Source organism: Pleurodeles waltl, chromosome 11 (genome assembly GCF_031143425.1).
Source record: "Pleurodeles waltl isolate 20211129_DDA chromosome 11, aPleWal1.hap1.20221129, whole genome shotgun sequence".
In the NCBI taxonomy this organism is placed as follows: domain Eukaryota; kingdom Metazoa; phylum Chordata; class Amphibia; order Caudata; family Salamandridae; genus Pleurodeles; species Pleurodeles waltl.
The window spans coordinates 548,141,874-548,168,463 of NC_090450.1; the positions used below are offsets into that span (position 1 = coordinate 548,141,874).

At 43.7% G+C, this 26,590-nt stretch overlaps 1 protein-coding gene across 1 annotated transcript in view; it reads left to right on the forward strand.

Moving 5' to 3' along the window:
• Positions 1–17,331, forward strand: part of GFRA2 (GDNF family receptor alpha 2) — a 281,898-nt gene extending 264,567 nt beyond the window's left edge. The window contains exons 8-9 of the mRNA XM_069213995.1: positions 5,328–5,381; positions 15,972–17,331. Of these exons, the coding sequence (XP_069070096.1) occupies positions 5,328–5,381; positions 15,972–16,088 (171 nt within the window). The 3' untranslated portion in view covers positions 16,089–17,331. The remainder of the gene's footprint in view (positions 1–5,327; positions 5,382–15,971) is intronic.
• The last annotated feature ends 9,259 nt before the right edge of the window (positions 17,332–26,590 follow it).

Consider the following 26,590-nt stretch of genomic DNA (forward strand, 5'->3'; position numbering starts at 1 on the left):
TCTACTCCCCCTACTCTGCTCTCCGACACTCCAACCAATCAATTATACAACACTCAACTCCCCCACTGTACTCTGACACTCCATGCCACTAACATTTAGCCATGCTGCACGGCAGCCACACTGGTGTACAACATAGCAAAGCACATTGCCAAAGCCAATAGTTCTTGTATAGGTGAACTGTTGGCTTTGCCAATGCTTGATGCTCCAACATGGGCTGGTGCTTACAGTTCCAGAAATAAAAGACCAGTCACAGGCCAAACATCACATCAGTGAGCTTTGTCACCTCCGGTTCCACTGAGGTGTTCCTGGCAATTAGGGGCACTGCTGCGTTGTTCTCCCATGTGTACTGATTTTCCCTTTCTCCCACCCACTTCCCATTGCTTCCTCCAACCACTCCTGTGTTTCCCCCAATCTCCTCCACACGGGCTTGTTTAAAAAGAAAAGTTTATTATTTTTTGGGGGAAGTGAAGTAATTTTTAAAAAATGTATTGATCCTTCTCAGATCACGAAAAAAATAGAGCCTGTGTTATTTTGTAGGTGTGCATGTGTGTACATGTCACCATGCACGTGTGTGGCTACAAAATTCCATGGAAGCTGCATCAACACACATTTTTCTGTTTCTTTTTGCTTTTGACCACGCTGTACAGCATAGCCAAATGCCACAGCAAACCCAAGCGAGACCTTTTAGCATACCAGTGCTTGTTATTTACCTGACATGAAGCTTCTTAGTACTGACACCCTAATCAACAAACTAAGAGGGCCGATGTGCAAGATCAGAACTGAGTCTTCATCAGTCCCCATTTAAATATTTATAGGAGTAGTCCAATGCTAATTAGCATACCTGTGCAAGACCAGGAATCTAGGTTAAAACTTCACAGGTTTATTCAAAAATATAATCATTACAGAAGAAACAAAGCAATTAGTTACTCATGAATTAGCTCAAGCAAAACAGTCAAAGTCATAATCTGCGAGAAGACTAACATGCAGCCATTTCTAAAGAAAGTTAATGGGCAGAACTAAATATAGCAACGAGACTGATTACCAAAGAGTCTGCTCCCAAAGAAGTAATTAAAAAGACAGTATAAGTTGAATAAACAAACTAGTACAGAGTCTGCCTATTTAGAAAGCCCCAAAGAACATAGCTCATATCCAAAATATAGCATCTTTTATAGGGTTTTCAGATTATAGAAATGTATAAATTAAAAGAATGCCATTACATAAATGGGATGTATTAATATGATATTTTTGAATAGCAACGAATCACAATATTAATTTGCAATCACTAAATAAATCGCCTTTTTCCAACTGAGCGTGATTGGTAAAACAATTACATGATCTAACTACAGGCAGTAAACAAGCATGAAATGAACCAATGCACAATTAGCTTCTGCTGCACATTCATAACAATGGACATAGCCTTCTAAGTCATTGCTTTTCATTCTATTGCTATTTGATAAACACACATGCAGATAGATACTGTGAGCTGCCTCTGACTTGAAATGAATTTCTGAAAGAGAACAAACACATGCACATGCTTAGCTCGTGCACAGCAAATAAAAAGAATGATATGTCATTTTATGCAACGCAGCATTACAATGTTGTGTTCAACTAATGAAAAAGATACATAGAGTCTAGTCCAGAAACCTTGAAAAGTTGCAGATTAAAAAAAACACTACCTCCTTAACAGAACACAAACATTGCAGACATAGCTGTTGCGGCCTCTTTTTGCTAATTTTACTGGAATTGAAAAACAAACAAACATACAGAGAGAGAAGGGCTATGTTGGTGTAAAATAAACATACACTATTATTCTTCACATGCAAACAGTTGCCAAAGCAATCTAACTGAGACCTAGTCAGGCTAACTGAACCACACCAAAATGAGGCATTATTTCTAATTAGTATAAGTTCTCCTACATCAGCATTCCCTCAGAGGGTAACTTTGTCCTCCATCTGTCCCTACTGTAGTTTGCACAGAAGCCAGCACTATGGGGAAGCACATTGATTGTAGCGGCTAGCTATTGTGGATAGCTGGTAGGTGGGTCCACAATCTCCTTTTTTCGGTGTTAGCTATTGTGGATAGCTGGTAGGTGGGTCCATCATCTCCTTTTTCTGTGTCTGTGTACGACTGGTGTGCCAGCTTTGTTTCCCTAGATTGTTGCTGTCTGACGCATGGCTTTGAGAGCCTTGGCACTCACCTCAATCATATGCCAGCAATCAGAGGCACTCCACATACAGGGCATCTCGCAGACAGGGTTCACGTTGTCCCTCGGGAAGTTTGTGCTGATCTCTGGATAAGCAGCAGAACATCCGAGTCACGACGCTTCACGTGCCCCTTCCTCGTGGGAAGCCTCGTGTTTGTTCAGACACCTCGCGCGTTCCTTATTGGACCTGACAGTCCATGAGATAATGTGCAGTGAGTGACGTGTGGCGAGAGAGAGGCTGGCGAGAGAAGAGAAGAGGCTAGAGAGCGCCTAAAGGTGAGCTGGACTTCAGGAGTGAACGGCAAAAGAAAGGAATGAGTGAGCAAGACAAAAAAGAGAGAAAATCAAGACAAAGAAAGGGAGGCTGAAAGAAAAGAGAAAGAGGAAGAACAAAAAGAGTGTTTGCGAGTTGGGGGAGACAGGGAGAGAAAGAGGGGAGAGGGGGCAAAGGCAGTAAATCTGAGATAGATAACAGGCGTAAGGAGCCATAAAGATGAAGGAAGGAATGAGCAAGAGTGAAAGAGAGGAGACTAAAGTGAGACTGAAAATGGAGATGGAACAGAGAGAGAAAAGGCTTCAGTAGTGTGAGGTGACCGGCAGAGAATGAGGTGGGAGTCAAGAGAAGGAAGAAGATGCAAATAGTGAGATGGATAAGAGGAGGAATTAGAAAAAGTAAGGGAGGAAAATGGACTGGAATGAGATGGACAATTAAAAAAGAGCGAGGCAAGAAGAGATATAGAATAAATGAGACAGGGTTCGGGTTGGAAACAATGACAGAGAAGGAATAAAGAGAGATGAAAATCCCAAAGTAAAAAGAAGAAACCAGAGGAAACGTGGGGCAAAGGTAAATAGGCGAGCAAAAGGAGACAAGGAAAGTGAGAGGATTGGAAAACTGTTTAAATAAAGAGGCAAAAGAGACAGAGAGATGGAAAGGGAAGAAAGAAAGAAAAATAGTTAAAAAGGCGAGAAGTAATTGGTAAAACGGGGAGTTATAGACTACCATATCTGAAAGTGGAAAGAGTCGCAGAAAAATACAGAAAAGAGACAAGGAAAGTGAGAGGACTGGAAAACCGTTTAAATGAAGAGGCAAGAGAGACAGAGAGATGGAAAGGGAGGAAAGAGAAATAGTTAAAAAGGCGAGAAGTAGTAGGGAGTTATAGACCAACATATCTGAAAGTGAAAAAAGTCGCAGAAAAAGACAGAAAAGAGACAAGGAAAATAACGAGATATGAGAGAGTGTGAGGGAGGTTGATGATGTGGAGGAAAAAACAGAAAAAAGAGAACAAAATATGAAAAGGGGAGAAAGAAGAGACATAACACACAAATGGGATGGTAGGAAAACTGGGAAAAAAGAGAAAGTGAGTATTGAACAAGAGCAAATTAAGTAATGTAAGAACGAGAGTGTGATAGAAAGATACGTATGGAGAGAGCACTCAGCCATAGGAAATTGAAAAATGGAAGAAATGGAAGAAAGAGGAAATAGACTGTGGAAAGCAATTAAAAAGCAAACGAGAAAATAGACAGAACAATGAAAAGAGAAATAAATAAAAATACTCAGATGGGCTTGTAAGGTTCTCACCTGGCATGCTGCTGAATCAACTGAAGCACTACATGCTGCTAGAGCACATTGGTGATACGTGATTGCACTGCACCCACAGCGGTGACCATCAGCTGATGTTTTAATAGTTCCATCTTAATCCTGTAGGCCTTCCCGAGACCCTGTGACTGTGTGAAATCTGAGTCTTTCAGTACTATCAAACCAGCTGTTTTGAGACATCTCCCCTTTTCATTATAGCCCAGTCGGTCTCTGCCTGACATTTCTTGGAGAAAGCACATAGTTTATGTGTTCCTAATAGTCAGTCACTCTTTCGCATCCCTAATTAGAGGTGACAAATTTGAGTAAGCTCCACGAGGGTCTTAGCCTCTCCAGTCTAGGTACTTGTAGGTCACTTGTGCACTTCTGTATAGGAACTCCCTGTGATAGTTCCTTGTTCTAGGGGTTTAGGCTGTCGAAAGGACTGGTAACAACATGTCTGGACGCTCTTATCACATGAACTTTGGCAAAATATTTCGATTCACCCTCCTGGATGCTCAGTAACGGGAGACTGACAGCAAAGATCCTGCTGAGACCATAACTTACAAGGCTTCTCCACATGGGATGAGGCCATCTTTCTTTCCTGATCTCAACTAATAACTAGGCCTCACATGTAAATTAGCTGGAAGGCTCTGGCCTCAGTCAGCAAGACACTGTGCGTGGCCATCTTTGATGTATTTCTCTGGTTTGGTTGAAACGAGTGCAGGGGCTATCACCACATTAACTGCCTCCAAAATGTGTTCACATAATTACACCATGCAACTGGAATCGTTTTAAATATGAATGTAGCAAAAATGTAACAAAATGAATGTGCTTTGTAATTTAGACTGTTTTTTTGTGAAGCGCTCTGATGCCTATTGAAAGAAGTTTGCCTGACAGAAGAAGGGATCTATCATGTACTTTGTTTGAAGAAAGGTCCTTCCATCTCTTTTCGTGGAAGAATGGGATTTATCCAACAGATATAGGGTGAATCATAACATGCCATTCTGTTCAAGGGGAAGGGGAAGCTTTCTCTCACAATCACCCTAGTGGAAGGGTTATTACATGTTGGTGCCGGGGCCGAGCCAGAGTTCTCCTATTATGTGGTTGGGGTAGATGCAAGGTTCCCCATGCCTTCTCTAGGTCCAGGATTGTGGTTAAAAGATCTTGGCAGGTAGTTTTTCCCACTCACGTCCTGACAAGGGCAAAAGAAGAGAGTTCCGGCCCTGTCATTGAAGAAGGACTCTCCAGTCCTTTTCCTAACTGAAAGCTGGATTATTTGATACAAGGTTGGCAATGTATAAAAATTCATTAAATAAAACATTAACCCACTGTTCCCCATTCTCAAACCATTTCTGGTTGCTTGACCAGGCCCACAAGAGTCCATGTATTCTAATGAATGGCATGATAAGTGGCCACTCCTGCCTTGATTCAAGTTACGGTTTACAGTGAAACTTCTCCAGAATTCACCTACTAGTAATACGAACTAAGTTAACCACAGGAACTGCAAGGATATGTATTGTAATTATATCCATTCTTTTCATTTTTTAGGAATATGGACTGAAGCATAACAAATCCCAAGAGCTGAGTCCCTGCATTCCAGAAGTAAGTGCCCTGGTTCTGAACTGTGTTGCGCATACATTCACCACTGTGAAGAGTAGCAGTGTTGTTAACTGGTTTACTAGTCTCAGATTCATTTGCACAGAAAATTAGGTAATCTACTACAGTTTATCCCTCCAGTGAGAAATGTCAGTTATTTAATGGTTACCTGTGCCAGACTGCCATAAACTGACAGATGCCCTGCCTCACCACATTCGCAACTCCCCACCTCAATTAGAGGTTTGGAAAATGCACTTTCCATCCATGAGCTCACGCAATGAGCAAGGTAACACTATATCAGGGTCATTGATTTTTAGAGCTTTAGAAACAAATTGTCACTTTTGGGGTGTTTTAAAAAAAAACTGTGTGGCAGTCTGCCATCAGTAGATTGTCGTGCCTCTGCCATGCCGGTGATAGCAGTATTGGTGAACGATCTATGTCAGAAGAATGAACATCTCAAAGTATGGAGGATAGTTTCCCTCACTCATAATGGTGACCTAAATCTTTTAGTCTAATGACTTGCGCATTTGTGGGCAATTCATTTATGAATCACAGTTGACTTTCCTGTAATATTATTTAAATCTCCCAGTTGTGGCACTCAGAATCTCACTTGAGGCAATGCCTAAAACCAGGACCTGGGTTTGACATAGCCCAGTAAATGCTCAAGGTTGACACATATTCTAAAGTTTTGTGAATCCATGCTTGTGAGTTCACAGACCTTGCATATTTTTATAATGACTTTGCACCCATTGGAGAGATAGACCTCATGTCACAGCCCAAAGGATCAAATTAGTCCCTACTAAAGCTAGGTAGCTCTCCTCTTAGGTCTTTCTCAGGATATTACTAGACAGGTATTTCACAAGGGGCATCATTTAATCAAAGGTTGAGACATTGGTTTATCTTGATATCAAATGTGCCATTTTTTAATTAGTTGGCGTAGGACAGTAGAGAGAAAAAAAGTTAAGAATAGGGGCAGAAGAAGAATCGTGTAACAATGTCTGTGCTAGACAGGAGCTGAATAGTACTGCGAGACTTTAGAGGGGGGAGTGGGAAGAAGACCAGGGCAAACGGCAATAGAATTAGCACAGGAAAGGCAACAGAGATCGGACTGATAGAAAGGTAGGGAATAAAAGAAAAAGCAAGGTGTTAGAAATGGGGTCTCTGGTTGACAGTCAGGTTACCCCCTGTTCAAGCAAGGACCCTCACTCTAGTTAGGATAAAAGAGAATCACCCTCAGCTAACCCCTGCTTACCCCCTTGGTAGCTTGGCAGAGCAGTAGGCTTAACCTCAGAGTGCTGGGCGTAAAGTATTTGTACCAACACACACAGTAACTTAATGAAAACACTACAAAATGACACAACACCAGTTTAGAAAAATAGGAAATATTTATCTAGACAAAACAAGACCAAAACGACAAAAATCCAACATACACAAGTCAAGTTATGATTTTTTAAAGGTTTAAAATAAAAAGAGTCTTTAGGTAGTTGTAACACCACACTAGCGCTGCTAGCGTGAAAATGTACCTGGTTTGCGTCAAAAATAACCCCGCACGGGCGGTGTGCGTCGAAAGTAACCCTGCACGGCTGTGTGCGTCGAAAACAACTCGGCACGGCGGTGCGCGTTGAAAAAGCCAGCCACACGACGATCCGAAAGTCCCGCGGCGCAGGGTGCGATCTCTCAGCCTCCGTCAGCGATGCTGCGCGTCGTTTCTCCTGCTCCGGGCGTCGGTTTTTCGGTCGCGTTTCCTGCGGCGTCGTTTCTCAGCTGCGGAACCGGCGTCGCGTCGTTTTCTCAGCCGCGATTGGTTTCGCGTCGATCTTTTCTCCGCACGGTGCTCGGTGCGTGTATTTTTGTCCTTAGGCTGCCAGCCTCTCCTTTCAGGGTCCCAGGAACTGGAAGGGCACCACAGAGCAGAGTAGGGGTCTCTCCAGAGACTCCAGGTGCTGGCAGGAAGAAGTCTTTGCTATCCCTGAGACTTCAACAACAGGAGGCAAGCTCTACATCAAGCCCTTGGAGATTTCTTCTTCAAGATGGAAGGCACACAAAGTCCAGTCTTTGCCCTCTTACTCTGGCAGAAGCAGCACTGCAGGAAAGCTCCACAAAGCACAGTCACAGGCAGGGCAGCACTTGTTCCTCAGCTATCAGCTCTTCTCCAGGCAGAGGTTCCTCTTGGTTCCAGAAGTGTTTCTAAAGTTTGTAAGTTTGGGTGCCCTTCTTATACCCATTTTAGTCTTTGAAGTCACCTTCCTTCAAAGGGGACTCACACCTTCTTGTGAAATCCTGCCTTGCCCAGGCAAGGCCTCAGACACACACCAGGGGGTTGGAGACAGCATTGTCAGAGGCAGGCACAGTCCTTTCAGATGAGAGTGACCACTCCACCCCTCCCTCCTAGCAGAGATGGCTAATCAGGAAATGCAGATTACACCCCAGCTCCCTTTGTGTCACTGTCTGGTGTGAGGTGAAAAACAACCCAACTGTCAAACTGACCCAGACAGGGAATCCACAAACAAGGCAGAGTCACAGAATGGTTTAAGCAAGAAAATGCTCACTTTCTAAAAGTGGCATTTCCAAACGCACAATCTCAAAATCAACTTTACTAAAAGATGTATTTTTAAATTGTGAGTTCAGGGATCCCAAACTCCACATGTCTATCTACTCTCTAGGGGAATCTACACTTTAATCATATTTAAAGGTAGCCCCCATATTATCCTATGAGAGAGAGACAGACCTTGCAACAGTGAAAACGAAATTGGCAGTATTTCACTGTCAGGACATATAAACCACATTACTATATGTCCTACCTTATCCATACACTGCACCCTGCCCTTGGGGCTACCTCGGGCCTACCTTAGGGGTGCCTTACATGTAAGGAAAGGGAAGGTTTAGGCCTGGCAAGTGGGTACACTTGCCAAGTCGAATTTACAGTGTAAAAATACACATACAGACACTGCAGGGGCAGGTCTGAGACATGATTACAGAGCTACTTATGTGGGTGGCACAACCAGTGCTGCAGGCCCACTAGTAGCATTTGATTTACAGGCCCTGGCACCTCTAGTGCACCTTACTAGGGACTTACTAGTAAATCAAAAATGCCAATCATGGATAAACCACTTACATACAATTTAAACAGGAGAGCATATGCACTTTAGCACTGGTTAGCAGTGGTAAAGTGCTCAGAGTTGAAAAGCCAACAGCAACATGTCAGAAAAAAATAGGAGGCAGGAGGCGAAAAAAGACTGGGGATGACCCTGCATAAGCAAAAGTCCAACACGACCCCCTACCAGCCTAAAGCCAGGGGAGAACAATCAATACCTTGATGTACTTCCCTGATTGGGGCGATAGAACAAGGACCCAGGCCCACAACAGCAGGGGCATGTTCCAGTTCTACGCCTTCCTGACTCCAGTTGGATCCCTCTGTCCATACTCTCAGGGCCCACTAAGCTAACCCATGGAGAACCCTTCTCCACATCTACAGACACCATCTGTGCAACACCTAACTTTACTTTGCTCACAGATGTATTGCAATGGGCAGATAGTACCACCAGGGCCAACACAGTGGTGCTGCCCACTCCACCCCCGGGGTGTGACTCTCGTCCTCCCCCCCCCAGGGGCAACTCTGTCCACCAGGACAGCAAGCCACAGTGGCCCCAGACAACTGTCAGGGATGAGAGCCCGACCTCAGGCCTCTCTAACCACTGTGACTGTGGAGAGTGGGGGGTGGTAGCCCCAGGTGCCTGGCACCCTTTGACCACTCTCTCTTCCACCAGGTCAGGGATGTTAACCTGACCCTGGTCCTCCCCTCTGGGGCTCTGTACCCTCCCTGCAGAAGCGGCACCCCCAGAGTCAAAAACTGTCAGGGTGCTTGTAGAAGCAGTCCTGCACAATTCTTCCATCAGTGCAGGGATGTTAACCTGCAACTGAGCCTCCAACCTGGGGTCTGTACTTTCAGGTTGGACCAGGGCCAGGGGTGAGGCTTCCCTCCCCCTGCCCTCTCTTCTGGGGTCCTGACCCACCCAACTAGGAGTGCCCCCCCCCAGAAGACAACATGGTAGGGGCACTGTTAGCAGTAGCCCCTTCCTCCAGGTCAGGGGGGACACCCTTAACCTGGCCTCCCAATCCAGGGTCTGTACCCACAGACTGGATCACTGCCTGGCAAACCAGGACTTCCTGGGGGGCATACCTACCCCCTACCAGGTCAGAGTTTACCCTCTGAACCTGGTCATCCAACCCAGGGTCACCTCCCTGCGGTTGAACCACTGCCTGGCACACCAGGACTTCCTTGGGAGCACACTTACCCCCCATCAGGTCAGAGTTTACCCCCTGAACCTGATCATTCAACCCAGAGTCACCACCCTGCGGTTGAACCATTGCCTGGCACACCAGGACTTCCAGGGGGGCACACTTACCCCCCTCAAGGGACACACTGTCCCGAAGGGCCACACAAGAGTCTGGCTGGCGCAGGTCTCCTGACCTCTGCCCATCTGACAGAGTCTGGATTCCCCCCAGCCCAGAAATGGTCTCACCAAGGTCATTCATGGGGGGCTCTGCTCTCAGAGCTGACCCCTGACCCTCCAGGTTCTCCACTGGGGTCCGCAACCCCCTCTCAACCCTCTGCCTGGACTTCTGCACCCCCTCACTAGGAGTGGTACTGCCAGACACCAGAACTGGTGGGACGCTGGCTACAGCCGCCCCCCCAAGTTCTCCTGACACTGTGGGGTCTCCCTCAACAGATGGCCCTATGGTACAGGCTAGGCTCCCCTCCTGGTGTTCCCGCAGGGAACCCTCCAGGACCTGGGACCGGATCTCGGGCACCTTGGGCCTCAACCCATCCCCATTCCCTCTCCTCTGAGACTGGACATGGGGTCCCTCACCCATCCCACTACACTGGGACCTACCTGGGACACTACAATCCTTCCCTACCTCACCTGGTTGGGAACTACCTAGACCACTCCTCTCAGGAGCACCCCCAAATGCCTCTTCAGACTCTCTGGTACTCACCCAGAAGTCTGCCTCCATTGTAAGCTCCCTGGGGTCAGAGAACTCACACTCCACCTGGTGTTGGCATAGCTCTGGAAAATAAGGACTAGACATATGCTCTCCAGCAATTACATCACTCAGCCCCTCGCATGAATTAACCAAAGTACCCTTCACCCAACCATCCAGTGACTCTGCTTTGAAAAAGCACCCCACATCACCCTCCTGAGACTGGTGAGACAGTACCTGACTGTCCCTGACACTCAACCCACACTCTTCTGGGATGTTTTCACACTCCATAACCAGGACTTCTACCTGGGGGGAACCCCTCTCCCTGTCACTCTCACCTAGAGTCAGTAGAGTGTCCCTCCCACCAGTAGGAATATGACTCTCCATGCCAGTTCCCCAATCCACCTCAGAGACCCTGTGCATCACTGGAGCTACCTCATACCCCTGAACCTCCTGGCGTGTGTTAACTCCCTCCTTCAAGTAGGGCACCACCTCTCTGGGCATGTGCACTTCTGCAGCATCACTGGATATACAATTGTTGCTGCCACCATTCCAGCTGGACTCAGCCCTCATGACTTCCAGCTCTTTCAATTTAAGCTCGTAAGCATAAATCATTTTTTTAATCTCTAAGTTCCTCCTCCTTTCTTCCAACTTTTCCCACTTGTCATACTCCCTTTGCACCCTCAACTTTTCTGCCTCCAACCGGCGAACCCTTTCTGCCTGTCTGTCCTGTAACTCTTCAGGAGTCAGACTCTTGGAGGACACACTGCTACCTGCCCTGGAGATTCTCCCCTGAGACATAGCAGGCCCACCCACTACATCAGTGTGAGTGACTTGCAACTCCTCTTCCCCCTCTGGCTCCTCATCTGTGTGCCCCTCAGCTGCTTTGGCTGTCACCCAGGCCCTCAGCGCCTTTTGCAGCTCATCCTTCTTGGATGAGCTCTTAATGGGACAGCCAACATTACTACAAAACTGCTTCAACTGAGCCACTTTGTAGCTCTCCAATTTCTCCAAGTCAAAAGCAGCTTCAGCTAGGGCATCTCCAGACTGGGACATGATGAGAGGTAAAAAAAATATGCACAGTTCCAAAAACAGAAAAGCAAGTTCTCAAATGAAGTTTCAGCAAAGTCAATCACGGGATCAGCGAAAAAAAGAAACTGAATGCAGAGAAAAACAGTCCAAGTAAAAAACCAAAAATCACAAGACTAGTAGTATGTGGTCACGTAGTGGTCTGAGATCAAAACAGTAGTGTACACTTAATCACTGTATGTCAAGTACAAATACAAGTCCAAATCCCGACCGCTGGTCACCAATGTTAGAAATGGGGTCTCTGGTTGACAGTCAGGTTACCCCCTGTTCAAGCAAGGACCCTCACTCTAGTTAGGATAAAAGAGAATCACCCTCAGCTAACCCCTGCTTACCCCCTTGGTAGCTTGGCAGAGCAGTAGGCTTAACCTCAGAGTGCTGGGCGTAAAGTATTTGTACCAACACACACAGTAACTTAATGAAAACACTACAAAATGACACAACACCAGTTTAGAAAAATAGGAAATATTTATCTAGACAAAACAAGACCAAAACGACAAAAATCCAACATACACAAGTCAAGTTATGATTTTTTAAAGGTTTAAAATAAAAAGAGTCTTTAGGTAGTTGTAACACCACACTAGCGCTGCTAGCGTGAAAATGTACCTGGTTTGCGTCAAAAATAACCCCGCACGGGCGGTGTGCGTCGAAAGTAACCCTGCACGGCTGTGTGCGTCGAAAACAACTCGGCACGGCGGTGTGCGTTGAAAAAGCCAGCCACACGACGATCCGAAAGTCCCGCGGCGCAGGGTGCGATCTCTCAGCCTCCGTCAGCGATGCTGCGCGTCGTTTCTCCTGCTCCGGGCGTCGGTTTTTCGGTCGCGTTTCCTGCGGCGTCGTTTCTCAGCTGCGGAACCGGCGTCGCGTCGTTTTCTCAGCCGCGATTGGTTTCGCGTCGATCTTTTCTCCGCACGGTGCTCGGTGCGTGTATTTTTGTCCTTAGGCTGCCAGCCTCTCCTTTCAGGGTCCCAGGAACTGGAAGGGCACCACAGAGCAGAGTAGGGGTCTCTCCAGAGACTCCAGGTGCTGGCAGGAAGAAGTCTTTGCTATCCCTGAGACTTCAACAACAGGAGGCAAGCTCTACATCAAGCCCTTGGAGATTTCTTCTTCAAGATGGAAGGCACACAAAGTCCAGTCTTTGCCCTCTTACTCTGGCAGAAGCAGCACTGCAGGAAAGCTCCACAAAGCACAGTCACAGGCAGGGCAGCACTTGTTCCTCAGCTATCAGCTCTTCTCCAGGCAGAGGTTCCTCTTGGTTCCAGAAGTGTTTCTAAAGTTTGTAAGTTTGGGTGCCCTTCTTATACCCATTTTAGTCTTTGAAGTCACCTTCCTTCAAAGGGGACTCACACCTTCTTGTGAAATCCTGCCTTGCCCAGGCAAGGCCTCAGACACACACCAGGGGGTTGGAGACAGCATTGTCAGAGGCAGGCACAGTCCTTTCAGATGAGAGTGACCACTCCACCCCTCCCTCCTAGCAGAGATGGCTAATCAGGAAATGCAGATTACACCCCAGCTCCCTTTGTGTCACTGTCTGGTGTGAGGTGAAAAACAACCCAACTGTCAAACTGACCCAGACAGGGAATCCACAAACAAGGCAGAGTCACAGAATGGTTTAAGCAAGAAAATGCTCACTTTCTAAAAGTGGCATTTCCAAACGCACAATCTCAAAATCAACTTTACTAAAAGATGTATTTTTAAATTGTGAGTTCAGGGATCCCAAACTCCACATGTCCATCTACTCTCTAGGGGAATCTACACTTTAATCATATTTAAAGGTAGCCCCCATATTATCCTATGAGAGAGAGACAGACCTTGCAACAGTGAAAACGAAATTGGCAGTATTTCACTGTCAGGACATATAAACCACATTACTATATGTCCTACCTTATCCATACACTGCACCCTGCCCTTGGGGCTACCTCGGGCCTACCTTAGGGGTGCCTTACATGTAAGGAAAGGGAAGGTTTAGGCCTGGCAAGTGGGTACACTTGCCAAGTCGAATTTACAGTGTAAAAATACACATACAGACACTGCAGGGGCAGGTCTGAGACATGATTACAGAGCTACTTATGTGGGTGGCACAACCAGTGCTGCAGGCCCACTAGTAGCATTTGATTTACAGGCCCTGGCACCTCTAGTGCACCTTACTAGGGACTTACTAGTAAATCAAATATGCCAATCATGGATAAACCACTTACATACAATTTAAACAGGAGAGCATATGCACTTTAGCACTGGTTAGCAGTGGTAAAGTGCTCAGAGTTGAAAAGCCAACAGCAACATGTCAGAAAAAAATAGGAGGCAGGAGGCGAAAAAAGACTGGGGATGACCCTGCATAAGCAAAAGTCCAACACAAGGAATCTAGAAGTAGACTGAAGAAAGAAAGAACGAACTTTATCAATTCAAGAGCTGAAGCAAGTTGCAAAATAAGCAGCTTAGACAGAAGGGAGAAAATAGACAACAAAGAAGGTGTTCAACGAGGAAAGGAAAATTGAAGTTAAGCTAAGTTGATTACTCAGTAATGAGATGTTAGTAATATTTCTATTTAACAGAGGGTAGATCAGTGTCCTAGAAAGAATGAAGGGGTCTAGTGAGCATTATTCGGAAAAGCATGAGACTTCTTCTAAATATTTTCTGCACTGTGATGTAAAGTGGGAGATGTTTTGATGCCTTGGAAAGTTGAGAAAATAAATATGAACAATGTAAAAGGCAGGAAGGCAAGAGCTCAAGAAGAAAGATATGTAAACCAGAAGCATGTCAAATGCAAATTCAGAAATAAATACTGTAGCATGGCGTTATCGAGTATTACCATGTTGCTAACATACACAAAATTTACAGATAGACTCTTGAGAAAAGATTGAGAATAGGGTTGGATATATTGCTAACCAAAGAAGCTGTCAAATAGGCCGTGAACAGAGTTTATCTGTCCACTGTGAAATATTTTTCACTTTATTCTACCTGGCCAAGATGGAAAATGTACGTAGGTGTTTTGACTGAAAGTTTACACTTTTTCAGAGTTTTGCAAGCAATGCAAGCGTTCTGCCACTTTGTAAATATGGTGTTGCAAAAAAGCCTTCCTAACGCCTCATTAGCGTAATAAAAAATGATGCTAATATGACGCAGGAAGGCGCTAGGGGCTTGCAAATATTCCTCACAGTGTACAACTAACACCTCTACTGAATAAGAAATCAACTATATAAATTAAGCTGAAGATATTTGTGAAAAATGTGCAAAGGTTTCAAGTTCCTAGTCCAGGAAAGGGACATCCATACACACTTTGAGAGCACAAGATGCACAGTTCATCATTGCACCTTCAGCCCACCTCTAGATTATGCAAGAGTAGGCAGTACGCCCTTCATATTCATTTGCCTAACCTGAACCATATGGTACGGGGGCTGAAATCAAATGTAAAAAAGTAGCTTACGGCCCATACTGAGCAGAGGCTAACATTCTGCTGACTGTACACAAAGGGGACATGCTACCACTCACTGAATTTAGAAATATGCATTTCTACTTTTGACAGAGGCAAACTTTCCTTTCTTTTGTATCTATATATGATATGATGTGCCTTAGGAAACAAGTACTTGGTTCCATGGTTGTTTTATTTTTTGGACTGTTCTGTATGGATTTGTATATGTATGATTTTTATTATCCTGGAGATCGGAATAAAGTATTGAATCGGCAAGCTTTCATACACAGAGTTCTGATTAGGTGTGGGCAAAATTTCTCCTCATATAATAAACATAATATTCGTGAAAAATATATTAAATTATGTGTTATGCAATTGCATTTTTCTAATACCTCTCATAGATTAAAAAAAAGCACAAGAGATACCGGAGGGAGACTCATTCGAGCAGAAAATGTCTCACATGTATGGTACACACCACAGATTCCAAAAGACATTTTCCACTTAGACTAATATTCCCAAAAAAATTAAGATCCACAAAAACATAATGCCCAAAAAAAAAAAAACCTCTTTAAATCGGAAATTGTGCCAGATTATGATTTTACAATACAATTTTCATGCAGGTCTATCTATGATCATGCAGACAATGAACACACCTCCACGGTGGGACACAATAACACATAGGGATCCTGGATGCCCCCAAGAAGGTTCCATAATTTACCCGTGGTGACCCCAAGTACCAGCAAATAAGTGCAGGATGTGTTACATCCAAACATCTATGACTGAATAGGACGCAGCACATTTCTTGATGTCCTAGGCACATGTCTCAGATGAACTCATGCATTTTGCACATTTGCTTGTGTCCTAACTACAAAATCGATCCTGATGGTTGTAGATCCGCCAGCATATAGCACAACATTTAGCCAAACATCAAAGCATGTCAATTGAAAATCAAATCACTTGCATACATTTGTGTCCAAGTATCTCATGTTGTAAGCAGTGGTGAAGATAAACAGAACCCGTTGCAGGATCATAAAACATGGGTATTTAAAACCTCGAAAAAGCAGAAGCTGGGAATTGCATCACTTTGTGGAACCTAACTATCTCTTTTTATCTTCTAGACGCAATTGACGACGGATATCATGAGCTACGTTGACGAGAAGTCACAGGGTGCTCGGCTGAACGTCTGGCGATCTTTGGAGTTCTTCCCTTTCCTAATCCTCAAACTAGCTTTATAAGTTCTGGAAGCAAGAATGTGACATCAACAGAAATAGCCTGGGGTCGGGGAGGGGGAAAATGTTTGCAAATATATGGTCTCAAACTCAAAAAAACTGGTTTTCTACCAGGTTCCAATGCCGAAAAGTGGAACTGGACGCATATTGTTCAGAGTTACCAAGAGACGATTTGAAGAGGGAGGGCATGCAAGCGTAGGCTGTGTCTTGGAGGGGAGTAAATTGAAAGTTTATTTTTTTCCCCACGAAGGACACCTTAATTTCTGAGAAAGACCCATAACTGTGATGGAGACAGTGCGACAGGAGATAGGAATGAGTGCTTTTTGGTATCTCAAAGTCAAAGTGCAGAACCTCAACACAAGCCTCAAGAAACTCTGAGGTGGATGAAAGAGCCTTAAGAAGGCGAGTAAAAGGGGCATCTCGCTATCTTGGCTCTAGGACTGCCTTGAAGGAGCGGGGAAACAGGTTTATGAAAATGTTCCTAAAAATCTACGTGTGTTCAACTCTGTTTGGCAACCATTTGTGGTCTCTTGTTTGGATTCCTCATCTTCATCAGAGCGGGGGAATGAAGAAAAGGAAGGTGACATCGCCCCCTCTAACAACCATTGGGCCATCTCCACTGGTGCAATCTACGGTCAAAAGTGTAGTTCATTTTGCAGGGGAGCTGATCGCCTTTTCAGCATCTGTCTCAAAGAGTTGCTACAACTTTGAAAATACAAAAAACCTAACAAGAGGAGAGCTGAAGAAAGAAGACAATATGGCTTTGTTTGAATTATATATTCCTTTCTATTGCTTTCATTGTTCAATTGAAATTAAAAGAAAAAACAAGACAGCGTGAAATTGTTCAAATATTCTGATTGTCCTTTTCTGAATTTTCATGTGTTTTTGGTTATCATGGACCTACTCATTTCACCTCCTCACACCGTGTTGCTCCTTGCTAGTCTGGTACCCCTCATTTCAAGATCTATACGTATATATATATTAGCCTATATATACATATATGGGTATACACATAGTCACATCGCGTGCTTTATTCTTCCTTTCCCTACTTCTTTTTTTAAAGAACAAAATAAGAAAAAACTAATGTATTACTGTAAAGTTTATTTTTTTTAATGATGTCTATAAACTAGAAAAACATAAAACAGATGAAAAAAGAACACCTCAATTTATCGGGCCTGTTCGTCAGTGTTGATGAGGAAAAGGGCATACTCTTAGGAAAAATGATTGAATAAATGATACAACAACCTGAGACGACTTTGTTTTATGTGCCCCATACTGGTATAAAGGAATATAGTGTTTCTACTCAATAGTCTCTGGTTATTTTATCCATTTCTGCACAGGTTTATCTTCTGGAAGGGATATCTTAGTCTCACACGCCTTGATAAGGATATAACTGTTTTTTTTGTTTTTTTTTTTATTAGAAGAGAGGGAATGTAATGGCCTGAAACTTTACCATGGCTCCACAGTTTTCTAATTTTCACTAAGCTTTCTTTAAAATGTTTTTTTCCCCCCACTAAAAACGTCTTTACCTAGAATGGCCAAGATCAAATAGTTGAGAGTTATACCATTGAAATGGGACATCTAGGAGCACCTTGCTACTTAGCAAAATAAAGGAAGTCAACAGAAAAAAATCAGAACGAATGATCATGCTAAAATAAAAAACTTCACAAGTCATGACAAGTCCAAATGACAGTCGCTGTTAATTTAACCCTTTCATTGTATGTGTACGTCATTTGGGGGTCGCCAGGGGTCTTAGCTGTGACTTCTGGCTTGAGCATTGTGAACCCTGGCACTGCCTTTGCGATTGCTGACCTCAAAGGGGGTAAAATCAGTGCCACGAACACAAGGGCAGCTCGTCCTCATGGACATCGGTTGGGGGCTCCAGCTGCCCTGTTTTCTATCCGTGTATTATTAAACTAATGGTAAATAACACATTATTCACTATTAGCGTAGTGAAGAATGGAGTATGATTAATTGGAATACGACCCTCTCTGGCAGCTAAAGTAAGTAAAAAATGCTTTTAAATGTGTGTTCTGTGCCTGCTTGCGTGTGAAAGTTTGTGTGTGTGTGAATGTGTGTGTATATGTGCAAGGGTGTGTGCGTGAGGGAAAATAAAGTTCAAATGGCGTGTGATGTCACTTCCACTTCCTCTAGCATTTAGGTGACTTGAAGTTCATGGAGCCCTGGTGATTTTTACATCTGTCACTATAAAGTGATTTATAGGATTACAAGGTCTATGGTAACTCAGCCATCGGCGGGGTTTTACCTGGAAACCTCACATAGTCAAAGAGGTGGAGCCTCCTGATGAATACAAGTGAAAAATTAGGCTTTTCAAGGGTACCCGATGAGATAACTAGACCCCATAGTGATAAGCTTTGTTCGGTTACTGCATTCAAATAAGCCACATTTTTTTTATTTTTAAACTAGGGATCTTTATCAATACATAACATGTGGACTGATGTTTTTGAGTACCACAAATATAAAGCGAAGTGCAATGTGTTTTATTTTTTAATAATGTATTTCAAAAAGATATGCATTGTTCAGTTCAATGTCTAAAGTATACAAAGCAAAACATGCACAGGTTTTCATACAAGTAACGGGTTGCGCATCTGCTAATGTAATATAGCCATCAAACGAGAAGATTATGCAGAATCACTGGTTGCGATGTAGGGTTTTTGACCGATGGCATACTCATGACCATGAGGAAACTTAAAGGAATGGCATATGTTACAATACTGCAGCCGGTAGTATGAACTGCTAGGCGGTAGTCTTAACCAATCCGGAATGACTGGCAAGAAGTGCCCACAGAAAGGGGTTTATATTTTTCTAATTAAGCTTCCAAAATTTGGTGCTTCTTCTCTTTTTCCCCACACATAGCAATATGCTAATTGGGAAGGATGGTCGTGGGTTTCACCACCTCAAGCCTCTTCCATCCATAGCCAGATACCCCCTGCCCCTTTATCTCATTGTTTCAGGTTTATTTTCATCCAAGTTCTTTCCTTGACACAGATTTCTTTTAGTTTTACACTTTTATTCTTCTTTCTCCCTTTGTATTTTTCTCACTCTTGCTCTGGGTCAAAGTATGATGTGGAAAAGTAAGTGTGGTCCCCAAAAATAAGTGTCCCACCTGCAAACACCAGCTCAAATTACGCACTGCTTATTTACTTAAATATTATTTTGAGGACTATGTGCACCATAATGCCGGGGGAGGTAATAAATACCTGCCAGGTAGAAGAAGGAGTGTGCTGCAGGAAACTCTAAAGAGACCAGGCATAGGTATGATTTCAATAGTTTTTTGGTTACACATTCCATTGTAAGCAGTAAAGGCAAGAAGTGGTTGAAAGAAGTCTTACAGAAAATATATTTAGGTTCGAACTGGTTTAGCGACACATTTCTACTCCAGGACAATAGAAAAACAAAGCAAAGATTGGCAAATATATCACTCTCATGGGACATGAGTTTCATTTTAGGATTCTTGACTCTTTGTGAAGGATGATTTACATGGGTGAAAATATCTGATTTTCTCAATATCAGCTAATTCACAGGGTGGTTTAGGGGACAGGTTGTTCACCGTTAACAAATAAAAAGAGTGAACAAATAAGGAAGCTAGCATATTTTGACGGCAATTACAGGAACTCTGTTTTCTGCATAGCAGTGTCTTTTACCAAAGGTCAGAATTCACAAGCAGACAGATGGCATAGGATTATGAGTTTTGTCATGGACATTTAACCACATATCCACATAGCTTCTTCGATTTGATAATGCATCTAAACAAGCTCTAAAGAAACAAAGCTAATTGCAGTTCGAAAGTTTTTCATATAGTTCTATGGAGAGCTGTAAAATTAAACACAAATCTGTTCGACAAATAGGCATAGCACCTAAACTTCACACTTTTTAAGATGCTGCGATGATTCAGGTATGTGTAAAATTGTCTAATTAGCCACCACTACTATTCTACAAACATGCATACCGCCGAAGCTCCTCATTTTTTAACTTTCCCAAGACTCAGACAATTCCCAAACATTATCTGTCATAGCCCTGGACATGGGCAGTCATTAACATCTTCCCCCATAGGTCAGTTCAAAGCTGTGCTTTCAAAATAACAGGAAATTAAATAAACCATGCAAGGCAGCATTTATCAAGCAACAGAGTTGTATTTCCAAAAAATCACATAAGACTCCTATACAAACTGAGCGAATTTAGATTAACACAACCAACAAAACAACATCAAGAGGATTCTATAATATGCAAGATTTCGCTAATAAGCCTTATAAATATCAACTTGATATGTATCATTAAGCCATGGCAAATCCCACAATCACAATCAATCATAGATTCGCTAATACCACCAGATATAACATGTTTTGGCATGTTTTGTGGGACCTAAGTTGGGTGGTCACCAGGAGGAGTCCCTAGGGGAACTCTTGTTTGTGAAAATCAGACTATCCGTTTTGTCCTGGTTGACTTTGAGGCAGTTTTCTCTCATGCAGTTGGCCACATCGGACCTGCAGGCAGTGAAATTGGTTCTGGTGGTGCTGTGTGTGTTACGGAGGGAGAGAATGAGTTTGTTGTCATTGGCATAGGAGACAATGTTAATGCCTTGGGGTCTTATGATGTGGGCATGGGGTCAAGAGAGCTGGACTGAGGAAGGAGCCCTAGAGGACTCTGCATATGAGCTTCTTGCATTCGGAGGTGAAAGTGGAGAGTTGGATTCATTGAGTCCTGTAGAAGAGTACAAAGGCAATCCAATTCAGGATGGCCCTCTGGATTCCTTAATCCTCGAGTCTGATGATGAAGGGGTCATGGAAGACAGCATTGAAAGTCACCAAGATGTCGCCTATTACTTCCAGAAGGGCAGGTTTCATGCTGTGGTTGCTGAGTAGCCCCTATTGGGTGGAGTCCAGAAGGTGGGGCTGTTCAAGATGACCAGAGAGTTGCTGGTTGATCTCTTTTTCCAGGACTTTGGTAGGGAAAGGCATGAGCACGATGGGCCTGTACTTGCTGAGATTATGTGAGTTGTCTAAGGGTTTCTTCAGGTGAGCTGTGACTTCTGCATGTTTCCAGCTGTCCAGTACGTTTCTACTGAGGATGGAGGAGTTAATGATGGTGATGAGGTTGACGCTGATCGGAAGGCTTCCCAGGTTGCACATGTAGTAAGTGCAGTTGTCCTGAGTGGATGGTCTTCATGATTCTGGAGGGTCATCTGTGGTGAGAGGGCTCCAGTTCATTAGGAGGTGGGTGGTCATTGGGGGGGGGGGGGGGTTGCACAATAAAGTCCTCTATGGTGGACTGGGATGCAATGTTGGTGTTGAACTTGAGTATTTTGTTGTGGAAAAAGTAAGAGAGGTTGTCGCAAAGGATCTGTGAGGGGGTGATGGTATTGAAGGCTTTTGTTGGATTGGTGAATTTTTGACAATGATGAAGAGTTCTTTGCCGGGCTTGGAGCAGGAGTTAGGTCTGAGCACGAGTCCAGCTTTCTTGGCTTCTGATATCTCCCTCACACCCTTGTTTGATCTCTTGCTTGCCCCTTCTTTTGAGCTCTCTTTCACTTCTGTGTACCAGTCACTCTCTGTTCATTTGCCACTCTATTTTTCTAAATTTCACCTCTACTTTGTTATCTCTCCTGTGGCTCTGATCAAATGCTCTCCTCTGTGCCTTTGGCATCTTCCTTTCTCTCACCCTCTTCTCCATTTCTCTCTCTCTTTCTCTTTCTCTTTCTCTTTCTCTATCTCTTGCCCCCCTGTGCATCTGAGGTGTTAAGCATCTCTGTCTTCTCTCTAATGAAAGGTCCATCACCTCAGGCTCTGATAGATCTTTCACCTTTTAGTCTTCGATTTGCCCCCCCCCCTTTCTGACCAACCTCTCACCACTATGCGTCTGTTATTTCTATCTCTCCCTGAACCTCTGTCTTGCACCCTCAGAATTGCTGTCTTAAACCTATGGCCCAGATCACTTGATTTTTCACCATTGTTGTGAACTCCATGTCACTGATCTGCCTCCGTTTACTCTGTTTCTCTTTACCTCACTTGCTTTTGGTGTTTCCAAGCTTAATCAATTTGCCTCTGACCGCATTCTCTCTCATTGCTATATATTTGATCTCTGGGCATGATGAACCCATTTTTGAAAACCAAAAAAAGGGAACATTTCACCAACATGGAAGAAGGACTATAATTTCACATTGACAGAGGGGCTCATAATAAGTAAATAAGACAGTGCTCACCAACAGAAAGCACAGAGTCTAAGGCACTAAGTAAAATATATTAGGCAACTTTTAAACAGAATATAACCTTTGTAAATTAAATTGATTTCTGAAAAGGCTGACAACTGATCCAGCATTGAAATACATAAAAATTGCCTCCTTCTGTGTTCAGTCAGCCCTCTCTAAAACTGGGACATTTGCTAAATTTAGTGAAATCTGCTGGGACAGGTGATGAAAAACTGGGACTGTCCTGGAAATCCAGGACGCCTGGTCACATTATAGCTGGCTCATGTGTAAGTTTCATAAATCTATGTCTGTCACTCCTGCACCTCGAATTTCTTCTTCTTTTCCTTGTGCTCCAATCTCTCATTCTCTCAATCCGATATCCCTGATCTCTCCATCTTTTAACAACTGTGCATATAACTTGGGAAGGATAGGGATAAAAAGGAGACCAGAGGGTAGACTCTTCCCTTTCCATTTTCATGCCACCATCTAAGAGACACAGTTGAGGTAAAGGAGGTGGGTGCTGGAGGAAGACAAATCCTTCTCCCAACCGTCCTTTTCAAAGTCGGATCCTGCATTTGGGTCTGTAGTAGCCTATCTGCAGTTGTTCATACGTGGGCGTGATCCTGCATACATATTCTGATTTTTGGTCTACTCTTAGTTTTCATGAGCCCCTGTTAATACTTACACCTATCTTGTAATCTTCTCTCATGAAAGACTTGGGGGCATATTTACAAGTGTCTTGCGCTGACGGTGCATCACTTTTTTTGACACAGCTGCCGTGCAGGCTGCAGGCCAATATCTGCAAGGACACACAAAATCATTTTGTGTGGCTTTTCATGGTCTTGTAGATATGGAGTAAGGAAATGCAGCGCAAGTCACTGCGTTGCCTTACTCTGCATCAAAGAGGCTTTCCATGGGTGTTTGCAGTGGGTTTTCCCACACAGTACCCATGGATTTTGATGCATTCCCAGATTTACAAGGATTTGTAAACCTGTGAATACATCAAAAGCCTATGCCTCCACAGGTGTAACGAGGAGAAATAACTTTATTTCTCCTCATTTTTTTCCCCTTTCTGCAGCATGTATTGAAATAGGAAAACCCCTCCATTGATGTGCAGGACGACAAAATTACTCAACTTCAGCCTGATTTTCTGTCTGCCAGAGAGGGTACTCCATCATTAAGGTGACGGAGTAGCCTCTCCGCCAAAGCAACATTTTGCCTCCCTCATTTAGAGTCCGGTGGAACTTCAGTATGTAGATAGTGAAGACTACCCTTTCTCCGCCACTTAAATACACCTCTGACGGCCCATCCAAGGAAAGGCCTTTGGAGGTTTACCCATATGTCTGCCCATCCTATTTAAAGTGGATGAATACATAGCCAGTTTACGCTTTCACTAGGTGGTGGTGGAGTATCATTCCACAAAAGTCATCAGAATTAAATTACAATTCCAAGGAATTCTGAGCAAGTCCGCCAAGGGGCAGAGTGGGCAGCAGTGCACACCCCTCAGTGTCCTTACATAACTCTGTAAGGGCACCAACGACTCTATAGTTCAGTCCAATGCAGTGCATACCCTTCGATGTCCTTACATTTTTATGTAAGGGCACAGAGAGCTATCTACTTCAGTGCATACCCCTTGGTGCCCTTTGCCCTTACATACTCATATAAGAGCACTGAGGGGGATGCAGTGCCCTGAAGGGCAGTGCACACCCCTCATTGCTCTTATATAAGTATGTAAGGGCACTGAGGGGTACCCATTCCAGTGAGTACGCCCCAGTGCCTTACATGCCCTTAAATACATATGTCAGGGCACCGGGGGGGGGATGCAGTGCACTACAGTGCAAGGCATACCCCTTGGTGCCCTTACATATGTAAGGGCAAAGAGGGGTATGCACTCGAGAAGTATACACTTCACTGCAGTGGTTTAAAGGGGGCTGAAAGAGTCCCTATATGTTTAAACATAGAGAGACAGAGCCCTATTCCAGCCCTGTTTGAAACCAAATATAGTGCTGATTTTGTTCCACTGACAAAACGTGAAAATGAACTAGTAATTCCAAGTTACATGAATAACATAGAAATATTAAATTACTCCAATTCTGCTGGTGGAATTCAAAATTCTGCCAACCCCTAGCTTTCACATACCAACATACAAAACGTGGTGATATGTGAAAGTAATATTGTGTAAATTACCCCTAAGCCATGGGAGAAATCTCCAATGATGGAGTATTTTTTATTTATTTTAACCCCTTTGCTGCCAGGCCTTTTCCCCCTCAGGTGCCATGCCTTTTTTTGGTTATTTGGAACAGTTTCCGCTTAGGCCCTCATATCTTTTGGTCCAAATAAGCTACCCATGCCAAATTTACGTCCTTTTTTTCTAACATCCTATGGATTCTAGAGGTACCCAGAGTGTGTGGGGTCACCTGACGGAGACCAAAAAATTAGCTAAAATACAGCAAAAAATGTTTTTGTTTTTTTTTTAAAATGGGAAAAAAGGACTGCAGAAGAGGGCTTGTGGTTTTTTCCTTCAAAATGGCACCGACAAATCATTTGCAGTGCTAAAATCACCATCTTCCCAGCGTTCAGGAACAGGTAGCTTTGAATCAGAAAACCACATTTTTCAACACAATTTTGGCATTTTACTGGGACAGATCCCATTTTCACTATTTTTTGTGCTTTCAGCCTCCTTTCAGTTAGTGACAGAAATGGGTGTGAAACCAATGCTGGATCCGGGAAAGCTAAACATTTCTGAAAAATAGACAGTTCTGAATTCAGCAAGGGGTCATTTGTGTAGATCCTACAAGGTTTTCCTACAGAAAATAACAGCTGAAAAAAAATATTGAAATTGAGGTGAAAAAAACAGCAATTTTTCCCCACGTTTTACTCTGTAACTTCTTTTTGCGATGTCATATCTTTTGAAGCAATATACCGTTAGGTACGCTGGTCTCTTCTGGTTTTGGGGATATATAGGGCTTGTAGGTTCACCAAGAACCCTAGGTACACAGAGCCAATAAATGAGCTACACCTTGCAATGGGTTTTCATTGTATACTGGGTATATAGCAATTCATTTGCTGAAATATAAAGAGTGAAAAATAAGTATAAAGGAAACCTTTGTAATTCCAAAATGGCCACATAATAAGGTGTTGAGAAGCAGTGGTTATTTGCACATCTCTGAATTCCGGGGTGCCCATACTAGCATGTGAATTGCAGGGCATTTCTGAAATAGACTTCTTTTTTACACACAGTCTTACATTTGGAAGGAAAAAATGTAGAGAAAGACATTGGGCAATAACATTTGTTTTGCCATTCTGTGTTCCTCCAGGTCTACCGATAAAAATGGTACCTCACTTGCGTGGGTAGGCCTAACACCTGCGACAAGAAACGCAACATGGACACATCACATTTTACATTGAAAACTGACGTGTTTTTTGGGTAGTGCCTAGCTGTGGATTTTGGTCTCTAGCTCAGGGAAACCTACCAAAACTGTGCATTTTTTAAAACTAGACACCTAGGGGAATCCAAGATAGGGTGACTTGTGGGGATGTCACAAAGATCTTTTGCCCAGAATCCTTTGCAAACCTCACAACTTGACCAAAAAACACTTTTTCCTCACATTTCGGTGACAGAAAGTTCTGGAATCTTAGAGGAGCCACAAATTTCTATCCACCCAAAGTTTCCCCAAGCCTCCCGACAGAAATGGTACCTTACTTGTGAGGGTAGGCCTAGTGCCCACAAAAGGAAATGCCCCAAAACACTATCTGGACACATCCAAATTATCAAATACAAAACTACCAGTTTTTGCAGGGGGCACCTGCGTTTTTGGTCCTGAGTTCAGCAGCCATATAGGGAAACCTACAAAACCCAAGCATTTCTGAAAACTAGGCACCCGAGGGAGTCCAGGGAGGTGAGACTTGCGTGTCCCCCAGTGTTTTCTTACCCAGAATCTTCAGCACAGCTCAAATTTAGCAAATACATCTATTTTTTTCCCACATTTCTGTGTGGGATCACCGCACCGGGACAAATTTCCTACCACCCAACGTTCCCCTCAGTCTCCCGGTAAAAATGATACCTCAGTTGTGTAGGGAGGCCATGTGCCTGTGACAGGGAAAGGCCAAAAACATGTTGAAATTGAGGGGGAACCAAAGCGGATCCAAAAGGGCAGTTTGAAAAAAAATATTTTAAGGCTGACAAGTGGGGCAGAATTTCTATTGGTATAGATGCAACAATGCTAAGTGGTAGGAATTTTGTGGATTCCTGCAGATTCCAGAAGGTTCCATCACAAAAATATCTGAAAAATGTGTGATTTCC